We start from the raw sequence: 17030 nt of genomic DNA, 5'->3' as shown, positions 1-17030 counted from the left end.
CAACCAATGCTACTATGAACATTCTTTCACATGTTTCCTGGTATATATATATATATATATATATAAAGGGTTTTTCTAGGTTATTTAATGTTAAACCAACTTTTCTTTCCTGGAGCTAACCTATCTTGATTATGATATATGTTTTATGTATTACTAATGTATTACTAGATTTAGTTTGGTAATGTTTTATTTAGGATTCAACCTCTATGTTCATGACTCAGATTGCTTTTAATTTTATTTTCTTAAACCATCCTTGTCTGGTTTTCTTATCTAAGTTATATTAACTGCATAAAATTAATTGGGAAGTGTACCTTCTTTTTCTCTTCTCTGAGTTTGTGTAAAAATAATAGAATTATCTGTTCCTTGAGTATTTGGCCAAGTTCACCAGCATAACCTCTGGGATTGATGCTTTTTTTTTTATTTTGCATTATCTGGAAGTACTGATTTACCTCTTAAATAGTTATGGGATCATTTAGATTTTCTATGTTTTTCTGACACAGTTATGGTAATTTATATTTTTCTGGGAGTTTACTTTGCCTAAGTTTATAAATGTATTGGTATAAAACTGTATTCTCTTATTATCTTTTTATTGTGAGATATAGATACATAAGAGTATATGAAGCATTTATATATTTTTTAAATAATAATAACAAAGCAATACTTTGTAATTACTACCCAGGTTAAAAAGTAAAAAACTAATTGCCAATACCTTTGAAGACCCCTGTGTGTTCTTTTCCAATTGCATGTGTCTCCTTTTTTCTCATAGCCAATATTCTGCCTTTTGACTTGAACATTACTATACTTTTCTCTATTATTTCATCATCTGTGATTGCATCCTTAGCTAATACAGTGTTTAGTTTTTTCTTCAGTTTTGAACTTTATGTAAATGGAATTATACTGTATGTATTTTTCTGTAACTTGTTTTCTTTTTTTTTTTTTAACATTATGTTCGTAAGATTAATCCATGGAGAACCCATGCAACTGTTCCTTTTCAATTATATATAGTATTTCATTATGTGCGTATACCACAACGTATGCATCCAGTCTACTGTTAGTAGACATTCATTTCAATTTTTCTGACTACTATACACAATACTTTTAATAATATTCTTGTATGTGTCCCTTTGTGAACATGTATAAGAGTTTCTCTAGAACCTATACCTAGAAATAGAATTGCTAGATCATGAGATACGCATCTCTTCTCCTTTACTAGATAATACCAAACTGTTTGCCAAAATAAATGTAGCGATTTACACTCCAGTAGCAGAGAAGGAGGATTTTGGTTATTCCACAGCCTCTTCAACACTTATTGTTGTCAGATTTTCTAATTTTTGCCAAACCAGCAGATGTGTAATTGTATCTCAGTAGAGCTTTAATTTGCATTTCTTAGATTACTAATGCAGTTTAACATTTTTTCATATGTTAGTGGATCCTCTTTTGTTAAGAGAAGAAATGTCTAAGTCTTGCTCATTTTTCTAATGAGTTGTCTTTTCCTTACTGACTCAGAGTAGTTCTCTATATATTCCAGATAGTTGTCCTATTTCTTAAATATTTATTTATTTATTTATTTAAGAAAGAGAGAGAGAGAGAGAGTGTGGGGGTACAGAGGGAGAGAGTCAAGCAGACTCCTGGCTGAGTGTGGAGCTGGCTGCAGGGCTCAATCCCATGACCCATGAGATCATGACCTGAGCCAAAACCAAGAGTTCAACACTTAACCGACTGAGCCACCCAAGCACACTGATACTAGTCCTATTTTGGTTACTTGGGTTATAAATATCTCCTTCCATCGCTCAGTACATGGCTTATATTTTCACTCCCATTATAGTGTCTTCCCATGAATAGAAGTTCTTAATTTTAGTGTAATTCAATTTATAAATATCTATTTTGTATTTTGCCTAGATTAAAGATGAGTCCCTCCAGGGAATATTTATGTTTACTTCTTGAAGATGTAAGTTACTACCAACCATCCACCATTTTATGTTAATTTTATTGGTTTCAAGTTTCTAGATCATAGGGAGATTGTAAATTTTACACCTACTCCTGTATGAGGGCAAACTGTGGTTAAAAATTCTCAAGGGAGACTCTTATTTTTCACTCAGACCCCAAATCAAGATAGTTAGGATTCTTTATTATCTCTCATTTCCACTCCTTCACCAAGGCTGTAGCTCTTCAAATGTCCCAGCTTTATTCAAAAGTCTCAGGTCCAACTCCTTACCTCGTGCAGGTCTAAGGATTGTTAAATCGAGTTTTCCTGAGTCTCAGTAACTCTAACCTACCTTGATGCTTTTCAGTTCTATATTCTTTTTTTTACTTTGGAATTTCTCTTTACTTTCTTGTACACTCCAGTATGCATACCAAAGGATGTTTGTTACATCTTAACTGACATTTCTGGGTGTTTTATAGTGGTAGGTTTTCCAGAAAAAATGGTTAACAGCAGGGTTGGCTGGCTGGCACAGTTGGTAGTATGGAACTCTTGATCTCGGGTTGGGAGTTTGAGTCCCATGTTGGGTATGGAGATTATTTCAAAATAAAATCTTAAGGGTGCCTGTGTGGCTCAGTTGTTAAGCGTCTGCCTTTGGCTCAGGTCATGATCCCAGGGTCCTGGGATTGAGTCCCACATGGGGCTCCCTGCTCAGTGGGAAACCTGCTTCTCCCTCTCCCACTCCCGCTGCTTGTGTTCCTGCTCTCGCTGTCTCCGTCTCTGTCTCTGTCAAATAAATAAATAAAATCTTAAAAAAAAAAAATCATTCACAGTATTGCCTGAAATGGAACTTGAAGAGTATATCTTCAAGCATTTCTTTTTTGTTTTTAAAGATCCCAGATCCCAGGACCCTGGGATCATGACCTGAGCCGAACGCAGACGCTAAAAGACTGAGCCACTCAGGCGCCTATCTTCAAGCATTTCTTAAGAAAGGGTGAATGGGGAGTATATTCCATTGGAATAATTTCACTTCCAGTAATAATAGCCTGATTTTGTCCTGTCATTTGAATGATAGTTTGTATAGATTTCAAATTTTAGGTTCCAAATGTTTTCCTCTCAGTACTTTATGGGCATTTTCCATTATTTGCATTTAATGTTGCAGATGAGAAATTCAGTGCCAGTTTAATTCTAATTTATTTTAGGAATGAGTTTCTTTCCCTTTACAAATGTGTAGGATTCTCTTTTTATATTTACATTCAAAATTTTTAGCAGATGACTCTAAGTTTATTTCTCTTTTCAGTATTTCTCAGTATTAAGTGACCTTTTCAGCCCTAATCAGTTAAAACATTATTTAGCTAAAAAAAATTATCAGATCATTTTTATTTAACTTTATTGGTTATTTCTTCCTTTTTATCTTCTGTTTTCTTCCTTTAGAGTTTACACTAGATGGACATTAGATTTACTACATCTAACTTCTGTGTTTCTTAATCTTTCTCTAAAGCTTCTTTTTCGCTTTGTTTACATCTCAGGAGAATTTTTAAATTTGATATTTTAACTCACTAATTTGCTTTGGGCTGCATTAGTTCTGATATTCAACCCTTCCACAGAGCTGTTTTTGGCTAGAAGGCAATAATGTTTTTAATTTCAAGACTGCTTTCTTGTTCTCTAGATACTCTAGACAGGATGAATTTGTTCTCTTTAATTTCTATTAAGATGTAGATGAGATTTTTAAAATTCTCTTTTATTTCCTGCACTAACTTTGTTTCTTTGGTGGTTATTTGTTCTGCTTATGTAACTTGAGACTTCTCTTTCATATTCCTAGGATTTCTCAAATTTCTGATGATTCTTGGGTATCCATCTTTATAAATGAGAGCCTAGATCTATTAATATTGAAGTTCTGTGGTCTCTTTGGCATACTCGAGGAAGTTAATGCGGTGGCAGACTTAAATGAATCAGATGGGATGTGCCTAGATATAAACATCTCTACAGGGTGTGAAGGTTCCGCTTGTGTTGTGGAATTTCAAGTTCTCTGGAGCACTGTCCTGTTTTATTTCCAGCTTTCACTCCCATAATGATAGCATACTCATGCTTTATTCAGTGAGAGGGTCTTGGCCAGCTATACCTGGAGCTGACCCAAAGCCTGAATTGGTCCATCTTTGTTAATCTCTCAATTAATACTTATCTGACTTCTCCTTGGCCTCATTCTGCTATGAGGATAAGTGACTGAATTTAGAGTTTTTACAGAATTTTGTCAAGATTCAACACTTCAGCATCTTTTCTTTTCCTAGCGTTGTACTACAGATTTTTCAACTGTTTGGTTTCTATACCACTAAATCCTATTTTCTTTATATTATGCAAAAATTCCATTTTTGGTCTGCTGCTAGGCTATTCCCTGTGTTCTAGCACCATTATATTCTTTGGTATATATACTTTATGAATTTTTATGGGATTTTGACAAGGTGGACAAGTATGTACAGACTGTCATTTTGAGCTGGTAGTCCAAAGTAATACACTGAAATTTTTAAATTGGAATATAGCTGACATACAGTATTATATAGGTTCAGGTGTACAACATAGTGATTCAACATTTATATACATTATTAAGTGATCACAGTAAACCTAGCTACCATCTGTCACCATACAAATTTGTTACACATTATTAACTATATTCCCTATTCAGTACATTGCATCCCCAGATCTTATTTATTTTGTAACTGGAAGTTTGTACCTTTTATTTTATTTTATTTTTTTAAGATTTTATTCATTTATTTGACACAGAGAGAGAGAGATCGCAGCAGGCAGACAGGCAGGCAGAGGTAGAAGGAGAAGCAGACTCCCCACTGAGCAGGGAGCCCAATACGGGGCTTGATCCCAGGACCCTGGGATCATGACCTGAGCCAAAGGCAGACTCCTAATTGACTGAGCCACCCAGGCACCCCAAGTTTGTACCTTTTAATCACCTTCTCCTATTTTGCCCGTCCCTTCATCTCTCTCCCCTCTGGTAACCACCAGATTGTTTGCTGTATCTATATGCCTGTTTCTATTTTGTTTTGCTTGTTCATTCGTTTTAATTTTTAGATTCCACATATAAGTGAAGTCATACAGTATTTGCCTTTTTCTGCCTGATTTATTTCATTTAGCATATCTCTAAGTTCATTCATGTCACAAATGGCAAGATTTCAGTCATTTTTATGGCTAAGTAACATTCCATTGTGTATGTATGTATGTATACATCCATTTGTATGTATGTATCTACACATACATACAAATATATATATATACATACACATATATATAAATATATATATCATATCTTTATCCATTCATCTGTTGATAGACCCTTAGGTTTTGTCCATATCTTGGCTATTGTAAATAATGCTTTCATGCACATAAGGATGTACTTATCTTTTTAAATTAATGTTTTTGTTTTGTTTGGCTAAATACCCAGAAGTGGAATTGCTGGATCATGTGGTGTTTGTATTCTAAATTTTTTGAAGAAACTCCATACTGTTTTCTAGTGGCTGTACCAATTCACATTATCACTAATAGCGCATGAGGGTTTTCTTTTATCCACATCTTCACTAACACTTGTTATTTCTTGTCTTTTTCATGCTAGCCATTCTGACCAGTATGAATGATATCTCATTGTGGTTTTGATTTGCATTCCCCTGTTGATTAATGGTAATGAGCATCTTCTCAGATAATGAGAGGGCATCTGTATGTCTTCTTTGGAAGAATGTCTATTCAGGTCTATGTCCATTTTTTAATTGTATTGCTTGTTTTTTCTTTTTTCTTTTTGGTGTTGAGTTATTTGAGTTCTTTATGTATTTTAGATAGTAACCTCTTATCAGATATATCATTTGCAAATATCTTCTCCTATTCAGTAGGTTTTCTTTTCATTTTGTTGATGGTTTCCTTCACTGTGAAAAAGCTTTTTAGTTGGATATAGTCCAAATTGTTTGTTTTGGCTTTTGTTGCCCTTGCCTGAGGAGACAGATCCAAAACAATATTGCTAAGACTGATGTCCAAGAGTTTACTGACTATGTTTTATTTGAGGAGTTGTATGGTTTCAGGTATTACATTTAGGTTTTAATCCATTATGGGTTTATTTGTGTATGGTATAAGAAAGTGGTCCAGTTCCATTCTTTTGCACATTAGCTGTCTAGTTTTCCCAACACCATTTAATGAAGAAACTGTCTTTTCTCCATTGTGTATGCTTGCCTTCAATTAATCATCATAGATGAATTGACCATGTAAGCATAGGTTTATTTCTAGACTCTCTTCTGTTCCATTGATATATATGTCTATTTTTTGGTGCCAATACCATACTGTTTTGATTAATGTAGCTTTGTAGTATAAGTTAAAATCTGGGACTGTGTTATCTCCAGCTTTGTTCTTTCTAAGACTGCTTTGGCTATTAGGGGTCTTTTGTGGTTCCATACAAATTTTAGGATTATTTGTTCTAGTTCTATAAAAAATGCTATTGGTATTTTGATAGTTTTTTTTTTAAGATTTTATTTATTTTTTTGACAGAGAGAGAGAGACAGCAAGATAGGGAACACAAGCAGGGGGAGTGGGAGAGGGAGAAGCAGGCTTCCTGCTGAGCAGGGAGCCCAATGTGGGGCTCGATCCCAGGACCCTGGGATCATGACCTGAGCCAAAAGCAGACACTTAATGACTGAGCCACCCAGGTGCCCCAGTATTTTGATAGGTATTACATTGAATCTGTAGATTGCTTTGGGTAGTATGGATATTTTAACCATATTAATTTTTTTAATTTCATGAGCACAATATAGCTTTCTATTTGTGTTGTCTTCAGTTTCTTTCATCAGTGTCTTATAGTTTTCAGAGGATAGGTCTTTAAACTCTTTTGTTAAATTTATTCCTAGGTATTTTGTATTTTATTCTTTTTGGTGCAGTTGTAAATGGGATTGTTTTCTAAATTTCTCTTTCTGCCACCTCATTATTAGTGTATAGAAACACAATAGATTTCTGTATATAACTTTTATAATTATATATGTGTATATATGTATGTATATATAATTATGTAATATATGTAATCCTACAACTTTACTGAATTCATTTATTATTCTAATAGCTTTTGAAGGGGTCTTTAGGGTTTTCTATGTATAGTATTATGTCATCTGCAAATAGACAGTTTTACTTCTTCCCTACCAATTTGGATGCTTTTTCTTTTTCGATTGCTGTGGCTAGGACTTCCAGTACTATATTGAATAAAAGTAGAAAGAGTAGACATCCTTGTATTGTTCCTGATCCTAGAGGAAAGCTTTCAGCTTTTCACCATCAAGTATGGTGTTAGCTGTGGGTTCGTCATATGGCTTTTATTATGTTGAGTCACGTTCCCTTTACACTGGTTTTGTTGAGAGTTGTTATTGGGAATGATGTTGAATTTTGTCAAATGCTTTTTCTGCACCTGTTGAGATGATCATATGATTTTTAATCCCTCACTTTGTTAATGTGGAGTATCACATTGATTGATTGGTGGATATTGAACCATTTTTGCATTCCTGGAATAAATCCCACTTGATCATGGTGAATGTTCCTTTTAATGTATTGTTGAATTTGGTTTCCTACCATTTTGTTGAGTATTTTTGCATCTATGTTCATCAGGGATATTGGCCTGTAATTTTCTTTTTATATAGCATCTTTATCTGATTTTGGTATGAAAGTTCACATAATGAATCTAGAAGGATTTCTTCCTCTTCAATTTTTTGGAATAGTTTGAAGATAGGTATTAACTCTTTTTAAAATATCTGGTAGTATTTATCTATGAAGCTATCTGGTCCTGGATTTTTGTTTGTTGGGAGTTTTTTGTTTTGCTTTGTTTTGTTCATTCAATTTCAATACGAGTAAACAGCCTGGACAGATTTTCTGTTTCTTCCTGATTTAGTCTTGGAAGATTGTATGTTTCTAGGAATTTTTTTAAATTTTTATTTTAATTCAATTAATTAACCTATAATGTGTTATTGGTTTCAGTTCTGTGGTTCATCAGTCTTATTTAATATCCAGTGCTCATTACATCCATGCCATCCTACTGGGAATTTACCCCAAAGATACAAATGTAGTGATCTGAAGGGGCACCTCACCCCAATGTTTATAGCAGCAATGTTCACAATAGTCAAACTATGGAAAGAGCAGAGATGTCCATCAACAGATGAATAGATAAAGAAGATATGGTGTGTGTGTGTGTATATATATATAATGGAATATTACTCAGCCATCAGAAAGGATAAATACTTACCATTTACACTGACTTGTGTAGAATCAACCTTGTACTCCAGGAATAAATCCCACTTGGTCCTGGTGAATAATCCTTTTAATGTACTGTTGGATCCTACTGGCTAGTATTTTGATGAGAATTTTTGCATCCATGTTCATCAGGGATATTGGTCTGTAATTCCCCTTTTTAGTGGGGTCTTTGTCTGGTTTTGGGATCAAGGTAATGCTGGCCTCATAAAATGAGTTTGAAAATTTCCTTCCATTTCTATTTTTTGGAACAGTTTCAGAAGAATAGGTATTAATTCTTCTTTAAATGTTTGGTGGAATTCCCCTGGGAAGCCATCTGGCCCTGGGCTCTTGCTTGTTGGGAGATTTTTGATTACTGCTTCAGTTTCCTTGCTGGTTATGGGTCTGTTCAGGTTTTCTATTTCTTCCTGTTTCAGTTTTGGTAGTTTATACATCGCTAAGAATGCATCCATGTCTTCTAGATTGCCTAATTTGTTGGCATATAGTTGCTCATAATATGTTCTTATAAGTGTTTGTATTTCTTCGGTGTTGGTTGTGATCGCTCCTCTTTCATTCATGATTTTGTTGATTTGGGTCATTTCTCTTTTCTTTTTGATGAGTCTGGCCAGGGGTTTATCAATCTTACTAATTCTTTCAAAGAACCAACTCCTAGTTTCGTTGATCTGTTCTACTGTTCTTTTGGTTTCTATTTCATTGATTTCTGCTCTGATCTTTATTATTTCTCTTCTCCTACTGGGTTTAGGCTTTATTTGCTGTTGTTTCTCCAGCTCTTTTAGGTGTAGGGTTAGGTTGTGTATTTGAGAATTTCCTTGTTTCTTGAGAAAGGCTTGTATTGCTATATACTTTCCCCTTAGGACTGCCTTTGCTGCATCCCAAAGATTTTTAACAGTTGTGTTTTCATTTTCATTTGTTTCTGTGAGTTTTCTAAATTCTTCTTTAATTTCCTGGTTGACCCATTCATTCTTTAGTAGGATGCTCTTTAGCCTCCATGTATTTGAGTTCTTTCTGACTTTCCTCTTGTGAATGAGTTCGAGTTTCAAAGCATTGTGGTCTGAAAATATGCAAGGAATGATCCCAATCTTTTGGTACTGGTGGAGACCTGATTTGTGACCCAGAATGTGATCTGTTCTGGAGAATGTTGCATGTGCACTTGAGAAGAATGTGTATTCTGTTGCTTTGGGATGGAATGTTCTGAATATATATGTGAAGTCCATCTGGTCCAATGTGTCATTCAAAGTCCTTATTTCCTTGTTGATCTTCTGCTTGGATTATCTGTCCATTGCAGTGAGGGGGTTGTTAAAGTCCCCTACTATTATTGTATTATTATCAATGTGTTTCTTTGATTTTGTTAATTGGCTGCTCCCATGTTAGAGGCATAAATATTTACAGTTGTTAGATCTTCTTGTTGGATAGACCCTTTAATTATGATATAGTGTCCTTCCTCATCTCTTATTACAGTCTTTGGTTGAAAATCTACTTTGTCTGATATAAGGATTGCCATCCCAGCTTTCTTTTGATGTCCATTAGCATGATAAATGGTTTTACACCCCCTCACTTTCAATCTGGAGGTGTCTTTGGGTCTAAAATGAGTCTCTTGAAGATAGTATATCGATGGGTCTTGCTTTTTTATCCAATCTGATACCCTGTGTCTTTTTTTGGGACATTTAGCCCATTTACATTCAGAGTAACTATTGAAAGATATGAATTTAGTACCATTGTATTACCTGTAAGGTGACTGGTACTGTATATTGTCTGTTCCTTTCTGGTCTATGTTACTTTTGGGCTCTCTCTTTGCTTAGAGGATCCCTTTTAATATTTCTTGTAAGGCTGATTTGGTGATCACAGATTCTTTTACTTTCTCTTTGTCCTGAAAGCTTTTTAATACTTCTCCTATTTTGAATGACATCCTAGTTGGATAAAGTATTCCTGGCTGCATATTTTTCTCATTAACACCCTAAATATATCATGCCAGTCCTTTCTGGCCTGCCAGGTCTCTGTGGATAGGTCTGCTGCCATTCTAATGTTTCTACCCTTGTAGGTTACAGACCTCTTGTCCTTGGCTGCTTTCAGGATTTTCTCTTTGTATCTGAGATTTTTAAGTTTCACTGTTATATGTTGGGATGGTGACCTATTTTTATTGATTTTGAGGGGGGTTCTCTGTGCCTCCTGGATTTTGATGCCTGTTTCCTTCCCCAGATTAGGGAAGTTCTCTGCTATAATTTGCTCCTATATACCTTCTATCCCCCTCTCTCTTTCCTCTTCTTCTGGCATCCAAATTATTCTAATATTGTTTTGCTTTATGGTATCACTTATGTCTCAAATTCTCCCCTCATGATCCAGTAGTTTTTTATCTCTCTTTTTCTCAGCTTCTTTATTCTCCATTTAGTCTTCTGTATCATTAATTCTCTCTTCTGCCTCATTTATCCTAGCAGTTAGAGCTTCCTTTTTTTATTGCATCTCATTAATAGCCTTTTTGATTTCGACTTGGTTAGATTTTATTCTTTTATTTCTCCAGAAAGGGATTCTCTAGTATCTTCTATGCTTTTTTTCAAGCCCAGCTAGTATCTTTATATAGTTATTCTGAACTCTAGTTCCAACATCTTACATATGTCCATACTTTTATGTTCCTGGTAGTCAGCACTACCTCTTGTTTTCTTTTTTGAGGTGAGTTTTTCCATCTTGTCATTCTGTCCAGAGAAGAATAGATGAACAAGAGAACAGAATACTAAAATGGCAAAAACGACCACAGAGAAATATACACTAAACAAATCGGAAGAGACCTGAAACCAGGAGAAAAAAAAAAAAGAATATAATCAGATAGGTGAGCAGAATAGAGCAATACACTGGATTCTGTGTGTATTTTGGTCTGTTTTTTAGAAAACTAGATCCCAAAATTGTAAAGAAATAAAAACTTATATATGTACAAAAATAAAATTAAATACAATGAAAAGATAGAATGTAACTGTAAAAATGGAAATAAAACACAAGAAAAAAACAAAAGCAGGAAAAAAACCCCAACAACAACAACAACAAAAGGAAGGAATATAAATAAACAGGTGAACAGAACAGAGCAATACACTATCTCCTGAGTGTATTTTGGTCAGTTTGTTAGAAGAAACTACATTTCAAAATTGTAAAGAAAGAAAAACTTATATACACAAAAAAAAAATTAAATACATTGAAAGGATTGAATGTAAATGTAAAGATGAAAATTAAAAAAGACTTTAACAAAACAAAACCAGAAACAAAACAAAACAAGGAAAAAAAAAACAAAAAAGAGAAAATGATCAAGTGAATAGAACAGAGCCATACACTAGGTTTTGGTTGTATTTTGGTCTGTAGGAGAAACTGCTTCCCAAAATTGTAAAGAAAGGAAAACTTATATAGATACAAAAATGAGATTAAATACAATGAAGAGATAGGATGTAACTGTAAAAATGAAAATTAAAAAAGATTTTAAGGGTCCCTGGGTGGCTCAGTCATTAAGTATCTGCCTTCAGCTCAGGTCATGAACCCAGGGTCCTGGGATCAAGTCCCACATCAGGCTCCCTGCTCAGTGGGAAGCCTGCTTCTCCCTCTCCCACTCCCCCTGCTTGTGTTCTCTCTCGCTGTGTCTCTCTCTGTCAAATAAATAAATAAAATCTTAAAAAAATAAAAAAGATTTAAAAAAGGAGTTGCTAAAATAAGAAATTGGTTGAAAAGGAAAAGAAAAAAAATTAAAGTTGAAAGACTAAAGAATCAAGAGGAAAAAAGTCATGAATTCTATGTGCTGTATTCCCCTAGCTCTGGAGTTTTGTTTAGCAGTTCTCATTGATCGGTAAACTTGGTCTTGGCTGGGTGTTCTTCCTGATCTTCTGGGGGAGGGGCCTATTGCATTGATTCTCTAATGCCTTTGCCCCAGGTGGAATTGTACCACCCTTGCCAGGGGGCCAGGCTAAATAATGTGCTCCGGTTTGTTCTATGTGGCTTTTTGTTCCCTAAAGTCTTTCTGTGCAGCTTTAGAGCATGAGAATGAAAATGGCGGCCTCCCAATCTCTGGCCTCAGAGGAGCTGAGAACTCCGGGCCTCACTCCTCACTGAGCCCTCAGAGAAAAGCAGTCAATCACTCCTATCTCTCTGGTCTCCAGCCACACTCCATGCTCACCTAGCCTGTGACCGAGCATTTCTATCTCAGGCACCCGACTCGGTGTGGAGTCTCCAAACCCAGCAGATCCCTGCAGTGCACTCTTGCACTGCTCCTCCTAGGGGAGAAAGGGGGGTCTTGCCAGTTCTGCCACTTGTTGGCCCCTGCTCAAAAAGCAGTCACCCAACTGTGCCATGGTTTGTGGTTTATGGCAACTCTGAGCTGAGAGCCAACCCCTGGGCTCACTGATTGCACCTGGCTTCCCTGCTCCGATGCCTGGGAGCTCTGCCGCACTCAAGCACCCTTGGTCTTTCTATGACCTCAAGGATCCTGAGACCACACTGTCCCAGCTAGGGATCCACTTCCACTTAGCCACCTGAGCTAAGAGTTGACCCTCACCAGAGTTGACTTCTTAAAGTTTCGATTTTGTGCTCCACTGCTATATCCCTTGCCCGTAGCCAGCTCACAGAGGCTCCCCCTCATGCAGTCTATCCTGCCATATATTGCCTTGGATCCACTTCTCCGCACCTCCTACCTTGTAGAAAGTGGTCACTTTTCTATTCATAGAGTTGTAGCTCTTCTTTTCTTTTATCTCCAGTTGAGTTCATAGGTGTTCAGAATGATTTGATAGCTATCTAGCTAATTCCTGGGACCAGATGAAATTAGGTCTCCTACTCCTCTGCCATCTTGGACTCTCCCTGGTTCTAGGAATTTATCTACCTCTTCCAGGTTGTCCAATTTGTTGGCATATAATTTTTCTAGTAGTCTCATAATCCTTTGTGTTTCTGTGTGTTAGTTGTTACTTCTCCTTCACTTCTGATTTTATTTGAGTTTTCTCCTATTTTTTTCTTGATGAGTCTGGCTAAAGGTTTATCATTTTGTTTATCTTTTCAAAGAACCAGCTCTTGGTTTGATTGATCTTTTCTATTGTTATTTCATTCATTTCCACTCTGATCTTTATTATTTCCTTCTACTAACTTGGGGCTTTGTTTATTGTTCTTTTTCTAGTTCATTTTGGTGTAAGGTTAGACTGTTTATTCAAGATTTTTCTTATTTCTTTGAGATTGGCCCATAGCACTATAAACATCCCTCTTAGAACTGCTTTTGCTGCATCCCGAAGGGTTTTGGAACATTGGGTTTCCATTTTCATTTGTCTCAAGGTATTTTTTGATTTCTTTTTTGATTTGGTATCTTTGATTTCTTTGTTAACCCATTGGTTGCTTTGTAGCATGTTGTTTAGCCTCCATGTCTTTATGTTTTTTCTAGTTTTTCTTGTAACTGATTTATTGTCTCATATTGTTATGGTCAAAAAAGATACTTGACATGATTTCAGTCTTCTTAAATTTATTGAGATTTGTTTTGTGGCCTAGTGTGTGATTTGCCTTGGAGAATGTTCCATGGGCACTTGAAAAGAATGTATATTCTGCTGTTTTGGGATGGAATGTTCTGTGTATATCTGTTAAGTCCATCTGGTCTAATATGTTGTTTGAAGCATTGTTTTCTTATTGCTTTTCTGTCTGGATAATCTATGTATTGATGTGAGTGGGGTGTTAAAGTTCTCTACTGTTACTGTATTACTGTCAACTTTTCCCTTTATGTCTGTTAATATTTATATATTTAGGTGCTCCTATGTTGGGTGCATAGATATTTACAATTGTATCTCCTTATTGGATTGATCGCTTTATCATTATGTAATTCTCTTTTCATCTCTTGTTACAGTTTTAAAGTCTATTTTGTCTGATATATGTATTGCTACCCCAGCTTTTTATTTTTCACCTCATTTGCAGGAATATATTTTTCTACTCCTTCATTTTCAGTTTGTATGTGTCTTTAGGTCCTAAGTGAGTCTTTTATAGGCAGCATATAAATGGGTCATGTTCTTTATCCATTCAATCACTCTCTCTCTCTGTGTGTGTATATATATATATATATATATATATATATATTTTTTTTTTTTTTTTTACAACTGAGCATTGTTTTTTGTGCTCTTCTTTGTAATTATATTTCAAGTTCCTTCCAAAACAAGGCCCCAGGAACCCCCAGGTTCATGTACGTCCCTGAGCTTGGTCCACTGCTGCCTTATATTCATGCTTGGGTATTCGTTCACCAACTTTAAACCCCAAGATAGACGATGGGACACAGCAGGACTCCCTCTTCCGTGGCAGGAGTCCTCCGCTGACTTCAGAGGTGGCAGGGGCAGCCAATGTGGAAAACACACTGGAACTTTCCCTTGGGACTGGGCTGTAATGACGAGTGCTTGCCAAGAGCGTCATCCTCTCTTCCTTGACCCTCTCTCTAGTTTCTGAAGATACAACAGAAAATAATCTTCTTTGAAGATACCGGTAACCATTCCAAAAGACAAAACACATGTCACCAATGCACTGTGCTTTCAGATATTCTGGGTTTAATTCAGGTGCCCAATGAGCTGATTGATGCATTCACCTCGATAGCTAGGTTAGCCCACCTCCTTGAGGAAGCCCATTCTATTCTTGGTAGCATGACGGGTCACTGAGAGATAGAAAGGATGTAAGAACGCAGAGATCTCCTGGAAATTATTCCCCGGAAAGGAGATTTCATGAATGAGGTCTTCCAAGCAAATAACACCATACTTCCCCAGGTGCTCCTCAATCACTGTGTTGTCCGTCAAAGGGATGGTTTTATTCTTGACCTTGGCTTGTCCACGTTTCAAGATGAGTTCCCGGACAGACTTCAGGTTTGGAAATCCCCAGGTCACATAAGGTTCCACTACATGCAGCGTTTTTATGGTCTTGGAGGTCTCTCTGAAAAAGACACCACTGAAAATCTTCAGGCAAAGCCTTGCAGTGGTCCTCTGCACCAGTGAACTCACCCCATTAATCCTTTGGCAGCGGACAACAAAGGCCAAGTAATGTTTATCTGGCACTTCCAGGCCACGAGGTTTCACTTCTAGTCGTCTGAGGCGCACCCTGTCACGTTGCTGCCACGTGGAGTCATGTAGAAATCATTCCAGTCGCTTAAACTTGAGCTGTTTTCCTTTCTTCTGCTCCCTCTTGTCCAAAAGTGCCTGCTTTGCTTGAGTGGCTTTAAGGGCCTGATAAGCCTTCCTATTTTTTGGGAGATTCTCTGGAACCAATGGGATCTTTTTTCTTTGCTCTTCCTCCGCCATGTTTCTGAAGCTCAATCACTCTATATATTTTGATTGGAGCATTTGCCCACTTACATTTACAGTAATTATTGATAGATATGTATTTGTTGTCATTTTGTTAATTGTTTTCTGATGTTTTTAAAGTTCTCTGTTCCTTTCTTCTCTTGCTCCCTTCCTTTATGAATTGATTTTTTTTTAATGTTATGCTTAGATTCCTTTCTCTTTATTTTTTTTATGTATACATATCCATTATAGGTTTTTGGTTTGTGATTACCATGAGGTTCATATTTAATACCCTATGTACACAGCAATCTATTTTAAGTTGATGGTCACTTAAGTTTGAACATATTTTCTAAAAGCACTACATTTTTACTCTGCCTTCTCCATGTTTTGTATGTTTGGTGTCATATTTGACATCTTTTTATTTTGTGTATTCCCTAATTATTGTAGTATAGTTGATTTTACACTTTTGTCTTTTAATCTTCATACTAACTTTATCAGTGAATGATCTAGTACCTTTATGTTTTCTTTTACCAGTGACTTTTTTTCTTTCATAATTTTCTTACTTCTAGTTATGGGCTATTTTCTGCTTAAAGAAGTCCCTTTAATATTTCTTATAAGGCCAGTTTAGTGGTGGGATGAACTCCTTTAATATTTATTTGCCTGGGAAACTTTTTATCTCTCTTTCAAATCTGAACGATGACCTTGCTGGAATAGTGCTCTTGGTTGTAGGTTTTTTTTCCTTTCAGCACTTTGAATATATCATGGCACTGCCCTCTGACCTGCAAAGTTTCCATGAAAAACCAGCTAATAGTCTTATGGGCGCTTCTTTGTATGTAACTAGCTGCTTTTCTCTTGCTACTTTTGAGATTCTCTATCTTTAATTTTTGACATTTTATTATGTGTCTATGTGTGGATCTCTTTGGGTTCATCTTGTTTGGGACTCTGTGATTCCTAGACCTAGATATCTGTTTCCTTCCCCGGGTTAGGAAGTTTTCAACAATTGTTTCTTTAAGTAAGTTATCTGCTCCTTCCTCTCTTTTCTTCTTCTTCTGGGACCCCTATAATGTGACTATTAGTACACTTGATGTTGTTCCAGAGGTCCCTTAACCTATCCTCATTTTTTATTTTTTTAAGATTTATTTGTTTATTTGAGAGAGAGAAAGTGCATGCATGAGTAGGGGGAGGGGCAGGAAGAGAGGGAGAGAGAGAATCCTCAAGCAGACTCCCCACTGAGCGTGGAGCCTGAGATAATGACTTGAACCAAAATCTAAGTCAGCTGCTTAACTGACTGAGCCACCTACGTGCCCCTATCCTTATTTTTTAAAAATCTCTCTTTCTCTCTCTCTGTTTTTGTTTGTTTGTTTGTTTGTTTGTTCAGTCTGGGCACTTTCCATTAATCACCCAGTCTTCCTGATCACTGACTGATTCATGTTGTATCCTCTAATTTGCTGTTGCTTCTCTCTGGTGTATTTTTCATTTCACTTATTGTATTATTTAGCTCTGATTGGCTCTTTTTATATTTTCTGTCTCTTTGTTGAAGTTCTTACTGAGTTCATCCACTCTTCTTCCAAGTTCATTGAATATCTTTATGA

General features: G+C 36.1%; 1 protein-coding gene and 1 pseudogene across 5 annotated transcripts in view; both read right to left on the bottom strand.

The window, feature by feature from the left end:
• The window catches only part of TRIM69 (tripartite motif containing 69), a 54497-nt gene that overhangs the window by 16654 nt on the left and 20813 nt on the right, over window positions 1–17030 (bottom strand). Inside the window, exon 1 of one of the 5 annotated variants that reach the window (XM_028126616.2) lies at window positions 8184–10419. The exons of 2 other annotated variants lie outside the window; for them this stretch is intronic. In XM_028126616.2, coding sequence (XP_027982417.1) covers window positions 8184–8186 — 3 coding nt within the window. In that variant the 5' untranslated portion in view covers window positions 8187–10419. Of the gene's footprint in view, window positions 1–8183; window positions 10420–17030 lie in introns of those variants that run through there. 2 more of the 5 variants (XM_028126618.2, XM_028126620.2) reach the window with 2 other exon arrangements.
• On the bottom strand, window positions 14537–15456 carry LOC114226507 (large ribosomal subunit protein uL30 pseudogene; annotated as a pseudogene).

Source organism: Eumetopias jubatus, unplaced genomic scaffold, assembly GCF_037043125.1.
Source record: "Eumetopias jubatus isolate StellerSeaLion01/CBP00866 unplaced genomic scaffold, mEumJub1_p1.0 scaffold_7, whole genome shotgun sequence".
Classification (NCBI taxonomy): Eukaryota; Metazoa; Chordata; class Mammalia; order Carnivora; family Otariidae; genus Eumetopias; species Eumetopias jubatus.
Note: the sequence above shows the minus strand (reverse complement) of the source record. Positions and strands in the feature narration are given on the sequence as shown.